The sequence below is a fragment of the Gymnoscopelus microlampas genome (assembly GCF_963454915.1).
Source record: "Gymnoscopelus microlampas genome assembly, chromosome: 11".
Lineage (NCBI taxonomy): Eukaryota > Metazoa > Chordata > Actinopteri > Myctophiformes > Myctophidae > Gymnoscopelus > Gymnoscopelus microlampas.
Window position 1 is genome coordinate 52626830 of NC_139948.1, and position 23101 is coordinate 52649930.

The 23101-nt window shown below is 40.9% G+C and overlaps 1 protein-coding gene across 5 annotated transcripts in view; it reads right to left on the minus strand.

The window, feature by feature from the left end:
* The window catches only part of LOC311056090 (NLR family CARD domain-containing protein 3-like), a 63461-nt gene that overhangs the window by 11567 nt on the left and 28793 nt on the right, over positions 1-23101 (minus strand). For all 5 annotated transcript variants that reach the window (XM_084072469.1, XM_084072471.1, XM_084072468.1 and 2 more), the window contains 8 exons: positions 20133-20178; positions 19636-19881; positions 14203-15988; positions 13929-14102; positions 11998-12171; positions 10866-11039; positions 9272-9424; positions 8858-8904 (listed from right to left, as the gene is read on the minus strand). In XM_084072469.1, the coding sequence (XP_083928595.1) occupies positions 8858-8904; positions 9272-9424; positions 10866-11039; positions 11998-12171; positions 13929-14102; positions 14203-15988; positions 19636-19881; positions 20133-20178 (2800 nt within the window). The remainder of the gene's footprint in view (positions 1-8857; positions 8905-9271; positions 9425-10865; positions 11040-11997; positions 12172-13928; positions 14103-14202; positions 15989-19635; positions 19882-20132; positions 20179-23101) is intronic.

Genomic DNA, 23101 nt, shown 5'->3' on the forward strand with positions numbered 1-23101 from the left:
TCTATCAAGTTATTTGAGATTTGTTGTCAAAGACACTCCATAATTTCTTTATTGAAAAGAGCAGATCTACAAGCTCAAAACACATATCATCGCCATGTGTGTTTAGCTGGTAGATCGGCTATTTTGGAATAGCCAATATGTATAAAATGTTCTGTTTTTGCTGTGTTTGTGTTTGATAACTTTGTGTGGTTACTTTTGTGGTAACTTTGTGTGTGCACATTTATACTGGACAGATGCAACAATCCCTGTTGCTGCTGCTTGCTTTTTATTAGAATATTTTTGTGGATAATAAAACTTCACAAATATTTGCTTCTTATCATGACTTGATAACTGATGATCAAAGCGTTGTCTTTCAATGAAGTTATAAGTAAAGTAAAAGTGTATCTAATTTCAATAGTCATTTTACTATTAAACATGTTATCTACAAAATTCTAGCTAAATTGATATAATTACCTGTGCAACCCTCCTCGTCTCCTTAGAGGACCATAATCTGCTCTGTAGGTATTCAGAGCATGCTGGAGAGTGAAAACGTTCAACACCACAGGTAGAAACCCAGGGTGTATGGTCATGCAGTCTGGAGTTGGTCTGTTCACCAGATGCCTGAAACGTGCTCTGACCTATAGGGGACATTTCACATATTGAATATCTTGTTTTTAAAATCCTTTCATATGTTGAATATAAACATTGGCCTAGGTACTCAATATGTGTACTTAAGTAAAGGTATCAATGCTGCAAAGTAGAAATACTCATTTACACTAAAAGTGCCTGGGGAAAAATGTACCTCAGTAAATACGTCGAACTTATTCTTAAGTACAGTACTTGCAAATATGTACTTCAGAACACTGGGCACACTCACAGCCCCCCCCCCCCCCCCCCCCCCCCCCCCTCATGTCGCACCATCGAAAGACTATGAAGAGATGGCCCTTTTCTGTAGACCCTCCCCCCCCCCGTGCATTCCTTACTATTGTTTTCAACGTCTTCAAAATCACACATCGTTATCAGGGGAGCAACCTAATCTGCGATTTATAACCCCCATCACTTTCTTTGCATAGAAAATGTTTTGACAAATATTACTGTAGACCAGTCATTTATTTATTTGTTCAGGCCATATACATATACGTTTTTTATTCCCATAAATACAAACGTCTGCTCAGGTTAAGGTTAACTCAACATCATACTGTACTGTCATCAAGTACAGTACGTGATTAATTGTACTTAGTTATTTAATTTTACACCACTGCCAATAAAGATTACCTTTGCAACTTCCATGCAACAAATGTTTTCCGGTTCAGTCGCCATAGTCCGACATCTATCACCACATCGGCACCTAGAGAAATAAGAGACTTTCATTAGAAATATATAATGGAATATGAACCCTAACCCTGAAGTAATAGCCTATAGGTCTGTGTATGAGTCAGAAAAAAAGATATCACGTTAACATCATGGTACTGTAAAGTGACTTTTTTTAATTTACCAAAAAATAAGCAATGCTTCACGTGTTGCTTAATGAATGTATGAAAACACTACTGGATTAACAGGTAGGTCGAGTCATCGTTATTATCGGATCATTAAAACTATCCGGAATAAACTACTGTAGGCCTGCAGCATGAATGTTTGAGCGTTACGTTGACTTATTTATTTATTTATTTTGGTCCACAGATCAGGAGCTATAAGAAAACTGTTGGCTGCTACAGTCAAAACATGTTAGCAACGGCAACTTTATTTAATTACCGTATTTTTGGTTATTTTTTAGACGCTCACAGTCTACACAGAAAAGCGTAACATTAGCAACATGTAGTCAACAGGGCAAAACAATAACAGTAATAGTATTTCACTTTACCAATTTGTTGTCGATCCAAGTTCTGCATCCGCCCTCCTAGGTGGCTGGACGGCAGGCTCATCGTCTGAATCAACTAAATCCGGCTCTTCGTCCGATTCTGGGTCGAATAAATGTGCGTTTTCGGCCATGGTTTAAATAGTAAATAAAGTTGCGAGCTGGAAAAAAAAGTTGCCTCGTTGCTATGGCTCCAGGACGCTAGAATGAGTGAGGGCGGGGGGGGGGCGTATGAGTCAATGATGTGGGCGGAGAGTAGCTGGGATGAGGGTGGGGCTGAGGAAATCATTTGCATAGAAAGCGACACAGAACATTTCAGGCCATTGTGGTACTGCAGCTAAAAGTGCTGTATAAGCCTGAGAGAATTGACTTGGGATGAATATATCTGAGTGTTGATTTAGGCTCAAACCTTTTGAAAATGGTTTGAGGGACATACACCATATGATATTAAATATCAAATCTTTTTTTTAAATTCATGGTGTAGCTCCTTTAAAAAATAGATATTCAAAGATTTGCACAAATTTTCACGATTTTTGAATAGCCAAAGTATAAAAGTCATAATTATTCTGATGCTATATTTACACATTTTGCTGGGTACCCCCTGGAACACCCTCAAGTACCCCTGGGGGTCCCCGGACCCCACTTTGAGAACCAATGGTGTAAATGACATGGGGCTGCCTTGGGATAAACTTGTGGGACTGACAACCGACGGAGCGCCTGCTATGTGCGGTAACAACAGTGGATCGGTGGCAAAGATTCGGGAGAATACAGGAGGAGAACGACAAAGGTGAGCTGACATCTTATCACTGCATCATACACCAGGAGTCGTTGTGTGGAAAAGCCTTGAAAATGGAACATGTAATGAGCACGATAAAAAAGCAGTTAACTTCATTAGAGCCAGAGGATTAAATCACCGCCAGTTCAAGACGTTTTAGGGGGAGTTCAGAGTTCAGAGTAAATTCAGAGTATGGTGATCTGCCCTATCACACAGAGGTGCGATGGCTAAGCCAGGGAAAGGTACTGAAAAGATGTTTCGAGCTGCGTGAGGAGATCTGTCAGTTCATGGAAAGCAAAGGGAAAGACATGACAGAGCTTCGAGATCAAATGTTCCTGTGTGAAGTGGCGTTTCTCTGCAACATAACAGGCACTTTAATGCACTGAACCTGCAGCTGCAGGGGCGCGTCATCTCCGACATGTACCCCACAGTGAAGGCTTTTAAAACCAAGCTGCTCCTCTGCGAGACGCAGGTGCGACACAAAACCTTTTGCCATTTTCCGTTCTGCCAGACCATGAGAGAGCAGGTCTCTACCGCCGGGTTCCCGAGTGCACAGTTTGCTGAAAAACTCAGCATACTTGGTGCCGACTTCAAGCGACGATTTGCCGACTTTGAGACCCCAAAAAGCAGGTTTTAACTGTTCAGCAATCCATTTGCAGCTGACGTGGAAAGCGCACCACCAAACCTACAAATGGAGCTGATTAAGCTCCAGTGTAATGACGCACTGAAGACAAAATATGAGTCTGTGGGTGCTGCTGAGTTTGCACGTTTCATCCCCGACACAATGGGAGTCGTCTTACTGATGAACACCTTCACTCAATCCTGAGGATTTCCTCAGAGAGCCTGACCCCAAACATTGATGAACTTGTACACAAGATGAGACTCCAAGTATCAGGCTCAGACAAGTGAGCATCACAGAGCAGCAGACTGAGCTAGTAATTCAGTTTTATTTTTGCATTTGTTAGCACAGGACTGTCAGGACATATGATTTTTCTTTGAAGGAAATCTTTTTTGGGGGCTGTTTGCCTTTATATATATTTTTTGTTCAGTTGAATGGACTCAGGAAAGGTTACAGCTGGCCATTAGAAATTAATGCAACTGATTTCATTGACTTTCTCATTTTACATTAAAAAGCAGTTATTGGTGAGAATCATAGAGCAGCAAATTAAGCTTTAACAATGCACTTTCATTTTTGCATTTATCTTACTTACATACAGTATTAAGTGACATTTTTTTTTTGCTGTTTGCCTGTTTGCTACTTGAAATTACTGACGAGAAAATATTGCAACAGATTAAATTTGTTTGATTAATAGCCTGTGTATGGTGTGTGCAATACGTTTTTGGGGTTTAATAAAACCAGCATTATCCAGTGTGGATCCTGTGAAAGAGACAACACGTTTCTGTGTCTCATGATGTGTCCTGTGTTTCAGGGTAATCTATAAACTGCATATCAGGTACCCACGCCGGGACCTGAACCAGTCCGGCCCTTGACTTATACCAATTTTTTAATTTAGGCCCCCTGTGTATTTGAGTTTGACATCCCTGATGTAAGTCAATGAGGAGCATATTTAGAATTATTAATTTCTAATCAATGGAGATATTATTTTACATTTCTTGTCCTTTGGAGTTCCATCATGACATCAAGGTAACTACACAACCCAAACCTCTACCACAGCGGACTGGCCCTTTAAATGAATCACTATAACTATGAAGGTTGTTTAGAGCATTGGTTCTCAAAGTGGGGTCCGGGGACCCCAGGGGTCCTTGGGGGGGTTCCAGGGGGTCCCAGCAAAATGTGTTAATAGCATCACAATAATATTAACCACTTTAACATTTTATACTTAGGCTACTCAAAATAACAGATCTACAAGCTCATAGCACGGCACCGATCTGCTATTTTTTAAAAGTTGTGAAAATGTGTGCAAATCTTTGAATATATATATATATATGTATATATTTTTTTTAAAGCAAACATTTGTAACTCAAATCTTTACTTCTTGGGGTCCCTGGAACAAAATATTTTGAGATGGGGGTCCGCGGCCAAATTCATGTAATTGTGGGGGTCCTTGACATGAAAACAGTTTGAGAACCACTGATATTATAACATACGTTTTTTTTTAACTGTTAGGATTTAGAAGACATTTGTAGAATGCCCCAGAAGCAAAGATTTGAGTTAAAAATGTTCATTTAAAAAAATATTTATTCAAAAGATTTACGCACATTTTTATGATTTCTTCAAAAAATAGCAGATCTACAAGCTCATAGCGCGGCACTCCATGCGTATAATGAGGCGATCTCCGTGAACACGGAGGTCACAGAGAATATTCCATGATTTTTCGAAGGTCAGTAAAATCGCTCTTTTTCGCTGGCAGTGGGGTGACACTATTACACTATTACTCTGGATGTTAAAGAGTTAATGTGGGCGTGTGGTTGTCATGGTAATGTTATCATGGTTACTTAATAAGTACTTGGAGATCAGGTGCCTGGGATTATTGTAGCATCACTTCCTTCAGTAAAATGTTTGCACCGCAAAACCTCTCGTGTCTGTGACTCTCCTTGAATGTATCCCTTTACCTAAACTGGCGTGGTGGCATCATGCCGAAAAAGGATTTCATATCAAAAGTCTTTTGAAGAGACGGTCACACTGTGGATTTATTCTACCGTCAGAACGCGAGAGGATTGCGAGCGTGCAGCGCGCAATATGGCAACGTCACTAAGAGCTCCGAAACAATGGTGCTTAACCAAGATAGAGAATGTGAACTCGTTTGAAAACTGGCGACAGAATCTCCTGTACACACTGTTACTTGACAATGAGTTCGCCCCGTTCCTTGTTGACGGCGCAGCGTGGGAGAAGAAGACTAGAGCGTCTCCACACAGGTTTCCATGACGACGGGGAGGACCTCCCCCGCGCGCAGCGTCGACAAAGGAACAGAAAGTAAGTATGCTGGAATTAATGCTTGGACAAATAGACAATTATTGTCCTGTGATTTCACATCAAAGTATAGTGAAAAACTCTACATCCATTGACAATATATGGCAGGCTATCCGTCAGCATTATGGATTTCAGTGCATAGCAGCACAATTCATTGACTTTGCTGCCATTAAATTGGAACCTAATGAGAGACCAGAAAACTTATTTCAGCGCATAATGGCGTTTGTGGAGGACAATATGTTGCAAAGACTCTGGGATTAGTCACATGGCAGAAGTTGTGACAGAAGATGAGGAGCTGTCACCATCACTTGAGAACTTTATTGTGCTTACATGGCTCTGCCTCCTGCATGATGACCTACCCAGACTTGTGAAGCAGCGGTATGGCACAGAGCTACGTTCACGGACACTCACATCCATTAAGCCAGAGATTTCACAGGCCCTTGATTCCCTGTTAAATGAACTACGGGCGTCAGAGGATGCAAGGGCTATGCGCACAGCTGTGTCTGGATTTTCCAGGTCTAGTTCTAGATTCTCTAGCTCTAGATTTTCCAAGCCAAAACAACAAATGAATCATGTTCCGAGGAGGAGGGTGTGGCCTCTGTGTAAGGAAGCCAGAAGGCCTGATGAACATTTTTGAGCAAATGCCCATTTCTGCCTCCTGAGGACAAAAGGTTCATGGCAAAAACACGGCAGGTTACGGGGGAGCAGATTGAGTCTGAGGACGAATCAGACAACTTCGCTGGTGAAGAGATGACTGCAGCCAGCGTTGTTCAGCGGGTGTTCATCAAGTTATCACCGTATCTTGACACCTTTCATGGACATTGAGCTGTAAGACTCACTATTGACAGTGGCGCAACAGGAAATATGATGAAGGCATCATGTGCCACAAGACTGGGCATCACCGTTACAAAGACCACACAATTGGCCCATCAGGCAGACGGCTCGTCCCCGTTGAAGGTATTGGGGGAGATAAGAACATGCTTTCAAAGGGACGGGCACAACCTCTACTTTGAAGGCGAACCTTGATTCAGACATCTTGGTTGGGATCCCGTTCATGGTGAAGAACAACATATCTATTAGGCCAGCCAAACATCAGGTGTGTGTGGGTGAAAACATCTATTATTATGGCACCCAGCACAAGAGCGATAGACATATCAAATCCCCTTATCCAGGGACTCATGGAAATATTGTGGAGTTGTTACACCGTTTAAGGGCGTTTGTCTGTACGTGCGTAGCGCCATGGGCATGCTGGGGTCTGAGACGACGTTGGAGGAGTTGACGCGCAGCGTGTTCGGGGATCTTCTTGAGCAAGGCCACATAGCCAAAGTGGCAGACGACATGTACTGTGGCCCAAACAATCTTGACAACCTGTTGGCCATCTGGAGGAGGGTGTTGTCAGCTTTACAGCCTTGTGGATTAAAACGTACTGCCACCAAAACCACCATAGCACCCATACAGACCTCTATTCTAGGCTGGGTGTGGCATCAAGGCAACTATCCGAGCCACCCCTCACCGTGTGTCTGCCCTGGCTGCGTGCCCTCCCCCAAAAACTGTGACTGAGATGCGGTCGTTTATTGGAGCCTACAAGGTGCTCGTGTACTCAAAAACTGTGCTACTACACTTGCTCCACTTGATGACGTGGTTGCTGGGAGAGAATCAAAGGATGTGATCCAGTGGTCAGACTAGTTGCTGTGTGCTTTCAGTAACTCTCAGAAGGCCTTGTCCTCGGCCCACACCATTACATTGCCACGACCTGCTGAGCTATGGATTGTTACTGATGGTGCTGTCAGGGACCCGGGTTTGGCAGCTACGCTGTACATCACCTGTAAGGACACTGTGAAAGTTGCAGGGTACTTTAGTGCTAAGTTGCGCAAAAATCAGTCCTCCTGGCTGCCCTGTGAGGTTAAGGCCTTGTCCATAGCAGCAGCAGTGAAGCACTTTTCCCCCTATATTATTCAGTCGTCTCAGGGACATGTGTTGTGGCTATACAGGCTGAGTGCTCTGACCTCAGACGTACGGGCGCTCATCTCCGTCAGGGGACACGACCGTCGAAGAAACTGACAAATGTGCGTGATGTGAAGCGTTACTTGAATGCTGCCACGTTGTAAGTGGCAGCGGTGGCCTAGTGGTTAGAGGGGCGGCCTTGATACCGGAAGGTCCCTAGTTCGATTCCCCAATTCATCACATCAATCATGAATCACCGCTGAATAGCCCTTGAGCAAGGCTTCCATGCAGGGTCCGGCTGGAAACAAGCTTCGTGCTTAGTCCGACACCCTGGGTAAACAACAAACTTTGCTTTGCTTTGTCCAGGGATGGTCTCCTGGTTGTCCGTCGCCACACTCCTCTTGCGGCATCAACTCAATGCATTGTAGTGCCCAGGGCTGCTCTGGATGGCTTTACTTACTTCCCTCCATATTAAACTGGACCATCCAACCACCCATCTGTTAGAGCCATTTTCTATTATATGTGAATTGTGTTTATTCTGATTCTGAGCCGTGCAGGCTCTTTTTTGTTTTATAATTATCAAAGTTTGTTTATGTAACGGAGTGAGTGACGCTCAGATAATAAATATTTTGTTTGATGCAACCTTCGGATCTCTGCTCTGTGCTGATTGACTGTTTGTAAACAAGAAGAAACACGAGTATAACAATAGACTGCAACATCACCCCGACCAACAGTGGCTTTATTTATTTGTTAGAAAGGCCACAATACCATCAGTTTAAGACAATTGTGCAGCGTTACTTCTATGCTTTGGACATGGACACGTCTGTGCAACACGTCGCTAACGGGTGTCATCAATGTGTGTCCCTGAAAAAAGCCCCTGTATTCATCCTTGATCAGTCTACGAGTGACCCACCCGAGGTCGTGGGGGCCGCCTTCGCAGCCGATGTGTTCAGACGTGAACGCCAATTCATTCTTGTTGTTTGAGAGTGTGTGACATCATTCACAGTGACGTCCATCATTGAGAACGAACGCGCAGAGACACTCAGAGACGCTTTACGTCGCCTGTGTGTAGGCATATGTCCACTTACGCTTTCTTAAATGTTTTTTTTAACAAGCCTCTGTCTGATTGTAATTGAGCATTTTATTACCTATGTATTTTTATTGTTATGTTTGTATGTTTTGGGACTACGGATGGAAATGAGCTAAATACAGCATATTTACACTTAATCATGTGTATGCAATACATAAATCATGTTTTAGCGTTCATTAATGTTCATTCTCCAAACCAAATAAACAAAGAAAGTATACAGTTAAGTAAATATCTGGATGCGTGCAGCTTTGATTTCATGAATGAAACAGAAGACACACTTACACTTCTTTAAACCCGGTTTCAGCCTGGACGCTCCACCATTTTCGACACTGGGCGTGGAGGAGAGACATAGTTTGATTGAATATTGATTGAAAACTGTATTAACAAGATTGCTAACATTATATATAGTACAGTCAAAAGTTATAGTGAAAAGGATAACACAATCATCCTTGCTTGTTTCCATTGTGGTCCATTGTACATTACATACGGTAAAAGTAGTAGCAAAAACTATATATGTACAGAGAACGTGGGGGAGGGGAAAATCAGGGGGGGTGGGGTTCGGAAAATCAGGGCTGAATATAATATTTGATAATAGAAAGAATGATAGATAATGACTTTAAAGTATTAAACAATACTAAACAGCATCACAGTATGATTCCCTCTAAACCTACTAGAACACACCGGTTCGCTCCATACCTGAGAGTCTGCAGTGGTAGAGCAGACAGATTCTTTATCCCGATGTCTCCTGGATGATTATATGTCAAATCCAACACTTTCAGATGAGAGTTGGACCTCAGAGCAGAGACCAGATAAGAACAGCCTTTCTCTGAGATCATGCAGCCTGACAACCTACACACACACACAGGCACACACACACACACACACACACACACACACACACACACACACACACACACACACACGCACATTCACAAGCAGAAACGCTCAAACAAATGCACGTACACACACACACACACACACACACACACACACACACACACACACACACACACACACACACACACACACACACACACACACACACACACACACACAGTGTTACTATGGCTTTCACTCCACTACATTTCTAGGAACGAACCCCGAGAACCAAACATAATCAGGAGGTCAGGGACGAGAGATTAGAATCTGACTGGTTAGTCTGTGGCCAGAGCCAATCAAATCCAGATTAAAGTTTGTTTTTAACCAATCACATCGCTTAGACAGGGTCATGTGAGCGGGGTGACCAGGGGCGTGGCTATGCCAGTAAAAAAACAGGGTAAAGCTCCTCCCCTGGTGATTGCGTCACAAAGTTTCACGTTGACTGTTTTGTGTCAAGTCTGTTTCAGATGTGTTTGTTTACAATATGAACAGATTGAATGTCATCTCTCCATGTAGCACACATGGCTTTTTCTTTGATTGATTGTTTATTTCGAACACTGTTAAAAAGACAAAAAGAAATACATAAAATAAACATGATACACTTAAAATAAGAAATATAAAAATATTAAAACAAATACATGTTGTACTTTATAGGGTGTTCGAAAAGGGCATAGGATGAAGTTAAAAACGTATCTAGTCTTATCCCTTATTGTTTATTCAAATATTATCTAAAAAATACAATTTCTAAAATCTATGTCAAGAAATTACTATGAAAACAAGAAACAAACAGAAACAAAAACAGCTTCTGGTGTTCATCTTTAGAGCTTAATGCAATATCTTTCAATATGTTGTTTTTGTTTTAAACTTGAGTATTGTACTGCAACTTTTCAGTTCTTCACCACTGGTGTTCCATAATTCAACCCCTCTTACTGTGATACAGTGAAGCTTGAATTTGTTCTAACCTTTTTCCTTTAAATACTTTCCTCTTAATTCAGATTTACTGTCTCTCCATTCAAACAACTTCTGGATACTGTTTGGCAATTGACTGTTTTTTATTTTGTACATGAGCTGGAGGGTTTTGAAATCAACCAAGCTGATATGAAATCATTATTAGAAAGAATAACTGTCCCACTTTTATGTCCCATATAACGTGAAATCACCCTACCATTGGGGGGCAAGACATAAAAGACGATAGCCCTCGTTAAATGTTCTAGTTGAATACATGTTCCAATGTTTTGATAACCTGGAAAACCCTCTAATATAGTGTTAATTTATATTTCCTCTGATATTTGCATACATGCCATTGTCTGTATCCTCCTGATTAAATGTAAATAAATTAATCAGACAAACGCATGTGTATTTAAGCCATGGTATAAATGTTCTCATGTTTAAAAGGTTCAGGAATACTGACCTGAGAGTCTTGACTTTACAGTGAGGACTCCCCAGTCCAACGCAGAGCTGCTTTGTTCCGGAATCCTGCATATCATTATTGCTTAGATCCAGTTCTGTCACATTAGAGGAGCTGGAACTGAGAACTGATGATAACTCCTCACAACATCTCTCTGTGAGGTTACAGCCACTCAGCCTGAAGAAACAATAGTTATTATAAGACATTTTTGTATTTCTTTGCCGATAAAATAAGATGACATAATATATAACATGTATCCAGTTATCCGTTCACCTACAGAGCTGTGTTTGAGGAAGGGGCAGAACAAAGGAAGAGGCCAACTATATCCATAATATCATAAACATGACATCACCGTGCCCAGCTGTGGGTCTTTGGTTTAGTCTGGGTAGCACCCCGCCTCAGTTCTGACATTATATTGGATGTGTAGAAATACTATGGATGCAATACTAAACAACAACGTTTGTGTTGATTTATGCTGTAGAACCTCTACTGCATAAACTTAACTTCTGTGTCTGGGTACCAATGCAAGTTACCTTCCAGTTCTGTTCCACTGTCTTCAGGTAAAAGTTGAGTAAATAACATGACTATAAATTAGGTCGGTCTATCTATCTATCTATCTATCTATCTAGAGACTGAAAGACTGATGGCAATGTTTTTAGAAGACTCAAATTATTGTAAGAAAGAAAAGCAGTGCTCGCATGAATTTATGTTGACATATTTGTTATTATTATAATCATGTTGCCTCCATTTACAGTATATAGTTTCTGTATGTACAATTCTGATTAGTGAAGTGTTACAGGCTACAGCTACAGGTTAAGATCAGTTTAGGATATTGACTGATTTTGCTGATATGAAATCATTATTAGAAATAATAACTGTCCCACTTTTATGTCCCATATAACGTGAAATCGCCCTACCATTGGGTTTAATGTTCTAGTTGAATACATGTTCCAATGTTTTGATAACCTGGAAAACCCTCTAATATAGTGTTAATTTATATTTCCTCTGATATTTGCATACATGCCATTTTCTGTATCCTCCTGATTAAATGTAAATAAATTAATCAGACAAACTCCATGTGTATTTAAGCCATGGTATAAATGTTCTCATGTTTAAAAGGTTCAGGAATACTGACCTGAGCGTCTTGACTTTACAGTGAGGACTCCCTAGTCCAACGCAGAGCTCCTTTGTTCCGGAATGCTGCAGATCATTATTGCTTAGATCCAGTTCTGTCACATTAGAGGAGCTGGAACTGAGAACTGATGATAACTCCTCACAACATCTCTCTGTGAGGTTACAGCCACTCAGCCTGAAGAAACAATAGTTATTATAAGACATTTTTGTATTTCTTTGCCCATAAAATAAGATGACATAATATATAACATGTATCCAGTTATCAGTTCACCTACAGAGCTGTGTTTGAGGAAGGGGCAGAACAAAGGAAGAGGCCAACTATATCCATAATATCATAAACATGACATCACCGTGCCCAGCTGTGGGTCTTTGGTTTAGTCTGGGTAGTACCCCGCCTCAGTTCTGACATTATATTGGATGTGTAGGAATACTATGGATGCAATACTAAACAACAACGTTTGTGTTGATTTATGCTGTAGAAGCTCTACTGCATAAACTTAACTTCTGTGTCTGGGTACCAATGCAAGTTACCTTCCAGTTCTGTTCCACTATCTTCAGGTAAAAGTTGAGTAAATAACATGACTATAAATTAGGTCGGTCTATCTATCTATCTATCTATCTATCTATATATCTAGAGACTGAAAGACTGATGGCAATGTTTTTATAAGACTCAAATGATTATAAGAAAGAAAAGAAGTGCTCGCATGAATATATGTGACCAAATTTGACTGGGAGTCAGTCATCTAGCATTTTTTCATTCTCATTTTTTTATGTCATATGAAAGCAGGGAATCATAGCAAAATAATGATATATTGGTTAATAAGATTGAGTGAATAGTTTTTAAACTACAGCTTATAGAACTGAAGTCAAGTTAAAACTCTTCAGTAGAGAAAAGACCAGTTGAATGGATCTCATTCAAAGATAGTACTACTGGGCTATCAATCCCATCATGCATAGCGGGATTTACATATCCTTTGTTTAATGGTTTAGGGTTAGGCACTCTTTGTTATGTATGCTCTCTGAGACTAAATGTTTGCCACTGCCCCCTGCTGGAACCGGCTGGTTCCAGTGACCAGGAGGACTTAACTAAGATACCTTTTCACAACAGTTTTAACAACATATGATTGTTTATACATCTTTATTTGACATTCTCATTAGACACAAGCCAACAGACTAGTGATACCTTTCAAAATGATCGGGTAGAAATAGCGGATTTTACCGTGATTTCGCAATGTTTGGATGGAAACTGAGGATTTTGTTAGTAATGCTAGCACATGCTAGCTCTAACCTTATATTTTAATACATGTTTATGCATTTATTTCATATTTGTCAATTTAAGCTCTGAAATTTCTGTCCGATATACTCTGGTATGTGAAGAGTCTAACTGGGCTATAAACTCCTTTTGTGTAAAAAAAAAATGTTTTTGAAAAAAAAAAAGTTTTCTCCTCTCCTGAACAATGGCCACCAGCGAGATGACCGTCCTTCAGTCAAAAATGGTCACATATGTTGACATATTTGTTATTATTATAATCATGTTGCCTCCATTTACAGTATATAGTTTCTGTATGTACAATTCTGATTCGTGAAGTGTTACAGGTTACAGCTACAGGTTAAGATCAGTTTAGGATATTGACTGATTTTGCTGATATGAAATCATTATTAGAAATAATAACTGTCCAACTTTTATGTCCCATATAACGTGAAATCGCCCTAATATTGGGTTTAATGTTCTAGTTGAATACATGTTCCAATGTTTTGATAACCTGGAAAACCCTCTAATATAGTGTTAATTTATATTTCCTCTGATATTTGCATACATGCCATTTTCTGTATCCTCCTGATTAAATGTAAATAAATTAATCAGACAAACTCCATGTGTATTTAAGCCATGGTATAAATGTTCTCATGTTTAAAAGGTTCAGGAATACTGACCTGAGCGTCTTGACTTTACAGTGAGGACTCCCTAGTCCAACGCAGAGCTGCTTTGTTCCGGAATGCTGCAGATCATTATTGCTTAGATCCAGTTCTGTCACATTAGAGGAGCTGGAACTGAGAACTGATGATAACTCCTCACAACATCTCTCTGTGAGGTTACAGCCACTCAGCCTGAAGAAACAATAGTTATTATAAGACATTTTTGTATTTATTTTTCTATAAAATAAGATGACATAATATATAACATGTATCCAGTTATCAGTTCACCTACAGAGCTGTGTTTGAGGCTTTGACCACTGGCAGCAGCCTCAGAAGAGCCTCCTCTGAAGCAGAGTATTTCTTCAGGTCAAACACTTCCAGCACTTTTCCTGATGACAGCAAAATGAAGACTAGAGCTGACCACTGAGCAGGAGAGAGTTGGTCTGTGGAGAGACTTCCTGAGTTCAGGTACTGTTGGATCTCCTCAACTAGAGAATGATCATTCAGCTCATTCAGACAGTGGAACAGGTTGATGATTCTCTCTTGAGATGGATTCTCCCTGATCTTCTTCTTGATGTACTTAATTGTCTTCTGATTGGAATGCGACATGTTTCGTGCCTTCAAACTAGGAAGCAGTCTCTCTAACAGCGTCTGGTTGGTCTCCAGTGAGAGGCCCAGCAGAAAACGGAGGAACAAGTCCAGGTGTCCATTTTGACTCTGTAAGGCGTTGTTTACGGCACTCTGGTAGAAGCGAGTTTCCTTCTTTGTAAAGAGCTTAGACCACCGGAAGGAATGTTGCAGCAGGTTGACACCAGTGTTGATGAATGAGTGAAATGCATAAAGAGCAGCCAGAAACTCCTGAACACTCAGATGGACAAAGCAGAACACCTTGTCTGTGTGCAACCCATGCTCCTCTTTAAAGAACCGTGTGAACACTCCTGAGTACACTGCTGCATCTTCAATATCAATGCTACACTCTGTCAGGTCTTTTTCATAGAAGATAAGGTTGCCTTTCTCCAGTTGATCAAAGGCCAGTTTTCCCAATGACAGAATGGCCTGACCTGGATTCAAGTCAGAATGTGCCTGAGCTTTGTTATGGTACTTAGCCGTCTTATGTTTGGAATGAATCAGTATGAAGTGGATGAACATCGCAGCCAGGGTCTTTGGAAGTGCTACATGTTCATATTCTGTCAACATGTTCTCCAAAACTGCAGCAATGATCCAACAGAAGACTGGGATGTGACACATGATGTGGAGGCTTCGTGATGTCTGGATGTGTGAGATGATTGTTGTGGCCTGCTTCTTGTCATCACGGAATCTGTTGATGAAGAACTCCTCCTTCTGGGGGTCAGTGAATCCTCTCACCTCTGTCACCCTGTCAACATGTTTAGAAGGGATCTGATTGGCTGCTGCAGGTCGTGTGGTTATCCAGATGCGAGCAAAAGGAAGTAGCTTGCCCGTGATGAGGTTTGTGACCAGCAGAGCCACCGTGGTTGGCGTTGTGACAGTAATGATCTCACTGTTGTCAAAGCGTAGAGGAGGCCTACACTCATCTAATCCATCAAAGATGAACACAGTATTGGGATTGTTGAAGTTGCAGATTGGTACGCCCTCGGTTTCAACAAAACACCCATGAATAAATTGCTCCAAGCTATACTCCTTCTTCATAGAATTTAGCTCACGGAACGTGAATGGAAACATGAAGTGAGTACTCTGGTTGGCTTTGTCTTCTGCCCAGTCCAAAGCACACTTCTGAACGAGGACTGATTTCCCAATGCCAGCCACTCCCTTTGTCATCACTGTTCTGATTGGTTCATTTTCTGGAGGTAAAGCTTTAAAGATGTCTTCATATTTGATTGACGTTTCTTGTGTGGCTGATTTCCTGGACACTGCTTCAATCTGTCTGACCTCATGTTCAATATTGCCCTGTCCACTCCCTCCCGTTGTGATGTAGATATCTGTGAAGATCTCTTTCAGAGGTGTTGAGCTTCCTTCTTCCTCGTCTAGTTTCCACCCGAAGAAACGCTGAGACTTTGTCTTCAGATTCATCTTAAGTTGTTGTTGAGGAGGAAGGGTTTCTAAATGGCCAAAGAAGAGAGGACATATGTAATGTTATGGTAAAGTCCTTACATAAGAGGTCTTGTTATATCTTAATTCAAAAGGGGACCATGTGTCTGCTACTGTAGCTGCTGAACTTTGGAACAGGTTTCCATTTGACTTGCAGGGTTAATAATGTTATTATAATAATTGCATCTGATTGATACGTAACATGTTGGAAACTATGAGATATATGGACATTTCCTATTCACGTGAGGGGTAATGGGTCTGGGTGCTGTGGGTGATTGGAACATTGGTGCCACCCGACTTTACAAGTAGGGGGTGTGGCACGGGGGGGAGGGAAGAACAAACCAGCCTGTTTACCAGTGTGTTTAGACACTAACACGTGAACTGTTGTTATTGTTTGAAGCGTCTGTCTGCGGTGACGTTCACCGTTACGTCCGAGTAGGTTTTGTTGGTCATGTTTGAATGAGATTTTGATCTGAGGGGTCATTGGGAGGACATTGGGAATTGTTTGGGTGGGAAGGGGATAAGTGAAATAATTGTGGATTGACGATTTGTTTGTTTATTTCTTAGGGAAAGAGACAGGGACAGTAGTTAAAACCAAGAGGTGTATTATTATTTACCGTTTCGCTTTGTAAATTGTTATTTTTGTGGCTTTATTTTATAAAGTATTTAAGTTAAAAACCTGCCGATCCCTTTATTCTTCCTTTAGTTAATAGTGTTCCTTTCAAAGTTAAGGCTGATTGTTACATGTTTGTATGCTGAAGTGACAGACAACTACAGAGAATAAATCATTAGGTTATGTTGTTAAGTTATGTTTTTGGACATCAGTCTAAACAGTCATTGAACACACGTCTAAACTTAATTCCCAGCCATCGCCAACCACGTAGTGCTAAAGTATAGGACTTAGTCACTACAACTTGTATCTCTTGTTATTTTGTAGTGACAGGGTTTAGAATCAGCATTAGCTATACTAGTCCATACCCGGTCGACTGCTCAGGGACAAATTGCATTTCATCGACACATTTGCTGGCCTGGCCTGGCATCGTACCTTGGGCAACCAGGGCCTCTGGCTCCCTAGGCGGGCTCACTAACCACTCAGCTATGGCCGCCCCTAACATTGTTTTACACAAAAACGCTAACAAACAGCTGAGATTTGGTGATATCGAAAAACGGGCTTCGCAGTTCCGTGGGCATGGTAATGGTCAATGGCTGTGTGCAAATTCAGATCAAGTGTTCCAGACAATTTAGGCCTCACCACTAGACCACTACAGAGGTTTGTCAAATTATAGAAGGACTAGTCCATACCCGTGGGGGGATATTTACACATGATCTGGAAAACCGGGAGGCAGATCGTCCCATAGCTCGCGGGACCATCCCACAGCTGGGTAACCGTAACCATGGCGACATTCTTTTACACAAAAACGCTAATAAAACAGCTGAGATTTGGTGAAATCGAAAAACGGGCTTCGCTGTTCCGTGCACAAGGTAATGGTCAATGGCTGTGTGCAATTTCAGATCAACTGCTCCAGCCACTGAGGAGAACCGGGCAGAACCAATTTTGGCCTCACCACTACACCATAACAGAGCTTGTAAAATTATAGAAGGATTGCCTCATCACAGGTTTGCAGAAGTAAAACAATGGGTGAAATTCGTTTTTGTTTACTGCTGTGTTCCTTTTATTTTGTAGTGATATCGTAGTGTTTCTTCTGTTCCTCTGTTGCCGCTTCCTGTCTTGTCTCACCTGTCTGTTTGAAAATGTTCACCTGTGTCTTGATTAGACCCAGCCAGGGTTTCCGTTAGCCGGTATATACCGGCCATTGACCGGTAACATTTTTAATTGGCCGGTAAATATAAACACCACCGGCCACCGTGGCCGGTTGGGAAAATGCTGTTATTAGGCTACTTTATTATTTAAGCCTATTATTAATATTATTATTTGCATAAAGTAGTTGGCTACAACCATTACAATCATAATCATTTAAAGTTTTTATCATGATCTGACTGTGTGGTTTAATTCCGACAGCCTGCTCGGCTGCTGCTGTGCGCTGCAGTTATAGAATAGCCTATTCGTTGTACGATGGTGTCGCGCGTTGAAAATATCAGAGCTACAAGCTCACAGCACGTCGCAACGCGCCGCTTTGTGAGCTTGTATGTTTGCTATTTTTGATACGACACAACACCGCTAAGAGACACAGCTGTGTCTCCTCCTGATCAGTGCTGAGTAGGGTGGTTCGCTCGGGTGTTGATAAACAGAACCGGGATTTTCCGAGGTGATAGAATCTGAACCAAGCCGAACCCAATTGTCGATAAAGGGACCCGTCCCGTCCCGAACACGTGTGGGTCGTGGATATTATGCAAGCACAGTTACTGCAATGGATAAAGTTGGTGAAAGCAACTATAAAGGCAAGTAATCAACCTTGCGCAAGGCCACATATATCATGACATATATAATTAACGTTAACAAAACAAAACAAAACATACTTTTGCATATCAAGGTTGAATGAGAATCGATGTAAAGCCCAAAATATATATTAATTTGTTTATACTGTGCGACGGAGTTGCGCAGGGAAACCACAGCCCGCAGGGTTATTAGGACTCGCACCAAAACACCCTCGCCCCCATTTTTCAGGCGGACCAGCGGTTCTTGTATTCTTGTATTTGTTTTACTGAGGATAGAGGTAGAAATAGGTTTAGGATTAGGTATAGTTTTACTGAGGTTAAGATCAGGAATAAGATTAGGGTTAGGCATAATTTACTGATATGTTTAGGAATACCAGGCGAATACCGCCGGATTTTCCCCGGGGCGACTATGTTTTGGGGCGAGCGTTTTGGTATTCGTCTGCTGCGTGTTCAGCAGCGCAGCTCTAACGTAACGAGGTGTAATGAGCCCAATCAGTTGTTGGGTGCATGTATGCAGTGCAAACACGCATGTGACGTTAATTATAATATGGCCGGTAAATTTATTCTTTGGCCGGTAAAATATAATCCTGCCGGCCATGGTGGCCGGCTCCAAAAATGCCTAGCGGAAACCCTGGACCCAGCCAATCATGTGTTAACACATTTAGAGCAAGAGCTCTTTTAAAAAAAGGGTACATCTAATGCCAGCGTTCTTAGCGTTTAGGCTGAGCAGTTTAGAGCTGTAGACGGCTCCACGAGGACCCGGATGTAAACAAAGGGTGCGTGCGTGATGGTCAAGGGTCCCATCTAAGTACCGGAACAATAACATTTCTAACGCAATCCGCCATTGCAGAGTGATCGCCCGTCGAAAATGTCACCACCGTAAAAGATGGAGCTTTTTCTCAAGATCCTATAATGGGAGTGGACGGGAGGTATGTTTTTGGACAGGATTCATATCCGTCCATTTTACAGGCCGGGTCAATGGATCATTCCAAAGTTACGTTAGGACTCCTGGGTGACAAACCTGTCTTGTTACACCACATCCAGATGAAATGCATCCTCGTGCAAGAAAGCAGAAAGAGAGCAGAAACGTGCAATGGCAACGTTTTTGATTGGGCTTTGACATAAATTCACTCTATGGCACTGCTGCTATGAATTAGCTTTAGGTTGTTGTGTGTGCCGGCCATTTTTCTTTTTAAAATAAAGAGATAACTAAAACAAAAAAAATAAATAAAATATAGTAATTTAATACATCTGGTCTTACCAACGCTCTTCAACTGGTCGGGTTGGTGTTGTTTGAGGGCATCATAAAATGCTGCTCTGACGACTGTTGCCCCTTGATCTAGCACCATTGTATACAGCATCCTCATTTGGTCGATAGGTGTCTTCTCAGCTAGAATCTTTTGATAGATCTCATGATGAACCATGGTGGTTCCTAGACTGTCTACTATAGCCATGACTGTGGAGGCGTCTTGAATCAACTTTGCCCTTTTCTGCATCACAAACTGTGCTGTTTGCAAAGAGGAAAAAAAGAGAATGGTTGAGATAAATACGTCACAGAAAATAATGTCAATATATGAATGATAAATAAAGCTCTCATCTGTACATCCCCACATAAATAGTAGTGTAACAACTGGTACATTTATAGTTTTACAATATGATATTGAGGATGTACACCCAGGCACACAAAATGTAGCACCAGCTAACGACTTACTTATTACCTTAAGCATTGAACTGTAACAAGAACAGAAAAACACTCACCTTTTTCCTTTTCACTTTTTTCTGAAGTGAAGCCATCATCAGCATCCTGTTGTACCAATTCATGTTATTTTAATCATATAATGACTGAGTGAGTGCTATTAGACAACATAATGTATTGTATTGATGAATTGAATACACAGGACCCAATGTAAACAAGCCATAGTGCTTTCTTGGGTCAAATCATTTTAGCATTCCTTTGTATAGAACTGTACTTTCTGTGCTTTTTTACAAACTGAAACTGTTAATAAAGTATTCAATCAATCAATCAATCAATATGATATTGGCTACAGCAGTGCTTTTCAACCAAGGGGCAAGTCTTACATATTTACGATGAGGCCGACAAAATGGCCAGAGTGGCGCTGTTTTACCCTGCGCCGACCTGCGGTGTCAGAAAGAATTTATTTTAACGCAAGTGAATGGGTTTTTTTGACAAACTTTAGACTAGATTTTCTTACTGTAATAAAAATTGTCATAAATTCTATATGCTTCCAGTCGCTAGTTTAAAGTCTCCTTTCAATCATCAGGATATGCGTTTTGCTAAATTATGGTCCTATTTATTATAAAATTGACGATAAAGTAGGCTATTCTCTAGGAGGGGCGGGATGATTTGATTGACAAGCTACCCAACCAATAATGGTCTGGTCTCATTCTGACGCGTATTGAAAGAGGCGGACCTACAGTCTTGGCACAATCGGCTTCATTTTCGGTCTGTAGAAAGCAGCGGAGTGGGTTTGTCCATCTCATTTATACAGTCTATGTTTTCAACCAGAAACCCACCACCTTTTATGTCCACTGTTAGATTTCATATACCGTAGTAATAACTACACGTTTCTTATCAATTACACACTCTTTGAGCCTTGTTTAAAGTGTAGGCACCAGTACCTTGCTAAAGTGACGTCACATATCTCTCAAATACCCCCCAACTACTGTATGTCACATTAAGCTTGTGGTCATAATTAGTCAATGGTGGAAGAACTACTCACATTTATTACTTCAGTAAAATGATCAATGCCACAATATAGAACTACTCTATTACAAGCAAAAGTCCATAATTATATGTTTACTTGAGTAAAAGTATTGGCAAAATATCCTTAAAGTAATACTAGGTAACGTTTTCAGTAAAACTAAAGTTAACACCCACTCCATGAATTTCACCCCCGAAAGCCTTTTATTTATATATTTTCTATTGAACGCTGTCGAGCATGACTTTCCCTCGAAAATGACGTCACCTGGCCGAAAAATGGAAGCGGAAATGCACCAGGTTCCTGTTTGGCCAGGAACTACCGCGCCGGTTTCCTGTTTGGCCAGGAACTACCGCGCTAATAACAAAAGGAAACTCAAGCTGATTTTAAGAGATTGTATGATTTGAAGAACGAAAAAAAAAAACAGAAAAAGAAAACACAGCTCACGGTAACTAATGCTCCACTGGCTAAGAGATACGATCCACAGATCGTATAAAACAATTAAAAGAACGCTTTTTGAAACACTTCCGTCTTCCGGTGAAAACTAATGGAATTCTGGGTGACGCAGTAATAAAGAAACGGCCTGCAGTGACGGTAATGACCAGCAGAGGCTGCTAAAAGTTTTTTGGAAATTTGCACAGAACAACTTTAAGTACCAAAAGTAAATATGAAGAATGTCCCCTTTCACAAGTTTGTATAAAAATATTTTTAAAATAGCAGATCTACAAGCTCACAATGTGTACAAATATACAAGGTACTTAACTAGTAACTCAAAGTTTTCAAATAATTGTAGTAAAGTATGGTGTAAGTATAATATTTGCTCTTCCTTCAGTTTTTCAGTAGGACTTTTAGGGCTTTGACATGAACGACTAAATTTGACAAAATAAATACATTTAATAACCATTTAAATTAATTAAAAACATTATGTAGGAACTAGAACAAGTGCTCCTCGGAGCACAGTTCTCCGCCAGGTCAGGTAGGTTATTGTGGGCCAGCAATGTTCGGAATTCACTAATCAGGATGGAATATGACAAATCGGACGGAATAAAGAAAAATAAATTAATGTGATCATGTAAACCATAATTGAAATAAATGAAATGAAAAATGAAATAAGTTGTTAAGCATAATTACAAACATGTATAACAAGTGTTATAATGCCTTATAAGTGCTTATATTATGGATTATAGTGGATTATAGACCCGACCTGTAAGTAAAGTGTTACCAAAAATGTTTTGCAAAAAACGGCCTCCTGGTGGCGCTACAATAGGGCAATTTTATAAGGGTGGCATTTGTTCTTCAACGTAGTCCATTGCAATCGGACACGGTGTTCATGATTTGAGGCAATTTGTTAAAAACGGAGCACTCCTTTAACTGCAATCAGCATGGAATATGACAAATCTGAAAGACGCGTTTAGTTGAATGAATTGTTTAGCACAAATTGGCCTCCTGGTGGCGCTATAACAGGACCATGTGAGAAATGTGAGGCTGAGGTTCTGAATTGGCGTCCAGGGAGTGTGTGCGTCCAGTTTCACTGTGATCAAGCCAACAGTGCCAGAGATTTGCTGTACATAGACAGAATGACACACGCACACACTCACACACACATGAAAGGACAGACGGACAGGGTGCCTTTCGGCCTGGTGAAGACAATGACGCAAAGGCTCTGTTATTGACATGAAAGACTAAGCCCTTTGACAAATATATATATTGTATATATTTTATAGAGTTAATTTATTATAGAGTGACAGATTGAAATGAGGCACGTTTGTCACACATCAGTGGATTTGCTTAAATAATGTAATCTCTCTGTGACCTACAGTGACATTGTAATTATGTTTTTTGCGGAGCAGAGGCGATGATTGACAGGCAAAATCCCTCACCAGCGACACCCGCAGGCAAAGATTTATGTTTTCATTGCAGTTGAAAAGGCTTTAGAAATGTGAGAGAAAACACCTGCCATGGATCAATAGAGTGGATGTTTTTGTTAAAACCTTTTACACACGTTTG